The following is a 2,891-nucleotide window of genomic DNA, read 5'->3' on the forward strand; positions in this document are numbered from 1 at the left end:
AATAAAATAAAATAAAATAAAATAAAATAAAATAAAATAAAAATGTTGAAAAAAAACATTGAGAAAAAACTAGTTTACAGTTTCACTTTAGCTTAGAATTTATCAATCAGAGGCTATGGTGATTGTATATGATTAAAATTTCATCAATCAAGTCTAGATAAGAATTCTCTACATTTACTAATTTAAAAAATTGCTGAACACATTTACTGATTTTATTTTTTACAGGTAGTCATCGTTTAATAACCATTGGACACATCTATTGAATATATTGAGGAAAACTTGTTCCTTTCTCTGATACTCTACAACATTGTTAAGAAGCATAAAAAATCTAAGTCCATGAAAACATGTGATTATTGAGTTCTTTTTAGATTGTTAATTCTTCAGGGAGATGCCAATGACCAACAGTGACTGGCACGATTTTTGCCTTCTAGAGATCCAGGTCTCTCTCCCTATGGGTTCTCTTTACACTCTACTTTGTGTTTGAAAAGAAAACATGAAAATGCCATAATTTGTAGCTGGTAGGAACAATTACAACAAAAAGCTCCCTCGCCTAGAACTCTAGATGGGAAAGCGATCCAGTCAAGATTTTGGGCCTGTGCAGTGCTGTGACCCAAGCTGGGCAGAGTTCAGCACAGAGGGTGGCACTTAGTCTTTGGGATAGCACTGCCTGCATTTCGAAGCCATATTAGAAAGGATATTGGCTCATATTTGTTTTTGTGTGTTATCTGTGCCTCTTCCCCTCTCCATGCTGGAGAATTAGGTTTTATTTTTTATTTTTTTTATTTTATTATTTTTTAAAAAATATATCTTATTGATTTCTTACAGAGAGGAAGGGGGAGGGATAGAGAGTTAGGAACATCGATCAGCTGCCTCCTGCACACTCCCTACTGGGGATGTGCCCGCAACCAAGGTACATGCCCTTGACCGGAATCGAACCTGGGACCCTTGAGTCCGCAGGCCGACGCTCTATCCACTGAGCCAAACCGATTAGGGCAGAGAATTAGGCTTTAATATGCAGTAGTGACATTCTAGTTCTGGCAGATGAAGGAAGGGGGCAGGTCCGGAGGGCAATCTCAACTTCTGCTTAGCATGTTTACTCTTGCTGTTCCCCCTTCCTCTTCATTTGTAATCCAGGAGGCTCTCTGAGGAGAGCGAGCGAGACTTCTCAGATGGAGCAAAGGACCACGGGCTGGGATGCCAAGCGCTATGCAAAGGTCTGCCATTGAATTTGCTCATTTGATCACTGTGCTTTGGTTTCTCCCTGTGCTTGCTAAGTGTGCATAACATGTGCTTGAGTGTTTTGTGAGCATTATAGAGCATTATACTGGGTGAGCGAGTAATTTTCCAGACCCGCTGCTCAGGTATGAAGTGAAAATCTGCTCCTTTTGAGATGCTGGGCTGTGGCAGTCAGCTGACCTCCAATCCTTCAGACCACAGCAGCCATCTAGTTGTTCTTGTTCATGGGACACATTTTACAGTCTCTGAGCTGTTGTTCATCAGGCTTATAGATGAGGGACAAGCCTAGTTGTCTCCTTTGTTTTCAGAAATGAAATATGTAATTTTATATACTCTTGCTACTTTTGCCTACCTCCCCAACCCACCTCCTTTAAAGGTTTTTGTTTTGCTTGGGGCACAAAGTTGCTGAATCTGACATTAATCCCAGGAGACAGGAGGAAGAGGTGACATGGTAAACAAACTGAGTTATTTGGACTTCCTACTATAGTTCCTTTTTAAAATTTTTATTGATTTCAAAGAGAGAGAAAGGGAGAGGGAGAGATTGAAACATCAGTAATGAGAGAGAATCATAGATCAGCTGCCTCCTGCATTCCCCCTACTGGGGATTGAGCCTGCAATCTGGGCATGTGCCCTTGACCAGAATCGAACCTGGAACCCTTCAGTCTGCAGGCCAATGCTCTATCCACTGAGCCAAACTGGCTAGGGCCACTATAGTTCCCTTTTGATGATTTGGGCCAGGACCACTAGAGGTTTGAACTAGATTTAGTAAGATGCAGGTCCCGGGGTTTTGGCAGGAAGCACTCAGGGAGTACACTGGAAAGAGAGAACACGAAGTACCTTTCCGGTCTTGCCCCACTCTTCTTTGTTGTTGTTGATATAGTCTATGTCACGTTTGGCAACAAGATGCCTGTTGGCGAAAGGTGCCAACCTGAGATTCTTAGAAGCTAATAAAAATGTTTGTGGGTAAAGAACAACTTTGTTTCATAAATAACAGCCTTTGAAGTGCAACACTGGAGTTAACAGGCTGATTTCTTTTGAACAAAGATAAAATGTATGTACATTATTTCCAGTGCGGTTAAATTAATAGCATTTTCTAAACAAATCTAGGAAGTTAGGGAACCCATGAACTGCGTTACCCCTTAGTTGCAGCTTGGTTGAACTTAGTTGCAGCAGGAACTTCAGATACAGGAACACAGCGCAACCCTTCAGTTTTGAAACGTTGCTAGGCCTCCCGGAGCTGTAAATGACCAAAGAAACATCCGGGTAGTGCTGCTCCCAGAGCTCAGTGCCCGGTGCGAGTTGTGCCATCTTCTGGCTGTTGGTTGCAGCCCGGGACTCTCACTTGGGGTCTTCGTTCTTTTCTTATTTTTTTCCTATTACTGCATTTCTCCTTTTATTGAGACACAATTCACATTCTATTCCCGTACATTTTAAAGTGTACCTTGCAGTGATTTTTTTTAACTTGTTAAACATGTTTGACTTTTTAAAATTAAAATGACATTTTTTCAATTAGTTGACATTCAATATTAGTAGTTTTAGATATACAGCATAGACATTTATATAACTTACTAGAGGCCCGGTGTACAAAAATTTGTGCACTCGGTGGGGGGGGGGGGCCCCTCAGCCCTGTCTGTGCCCTCTTGCGGTCTGGGACC

At 41.5% G+C, this 2,891-nt stretch overlaps 1 protein-coding gene across 1 annotated transcript in view; it reads left to right on the forward strand.

Moving 5' to 3' along the window:
- The first annotated feature begins 1,154 nt into the window (after nt 1–1,154).
- The window catches only part of METTL9 (methyltransferase like 9), a 49,676-nt gene continuing 47,939 nt past the window's right edge, over nt 1,155–2,891 (forward strand). Inside the window, exon 1 of the mRNA XM_005873361.2 lies at nt 1,155–1,214. Within this exon, the coding sequence (XP_005873423.1) occupies nt 1,170–1,214 (45 nt within the window). The 5' untranslated portion in view covers nt 1,155–1,169. The remainder of the gene's footprint in view (nt 1,215–2,891) is intronic.

This window comes from Myotis brandtii, unplaced genomic scaffold (genome assembly GCF_000412655.1).
Source record: "Myotis brandtii unplaced genomic scaffold, ASM41265v1 scaffold407, whole genome shotgun sequence".
NCBI lineage: Eukaryota > Metazoa > Chordata > Mammalia > Chiroptera > Vespertilionidae > Myotis > Myotis brandtii.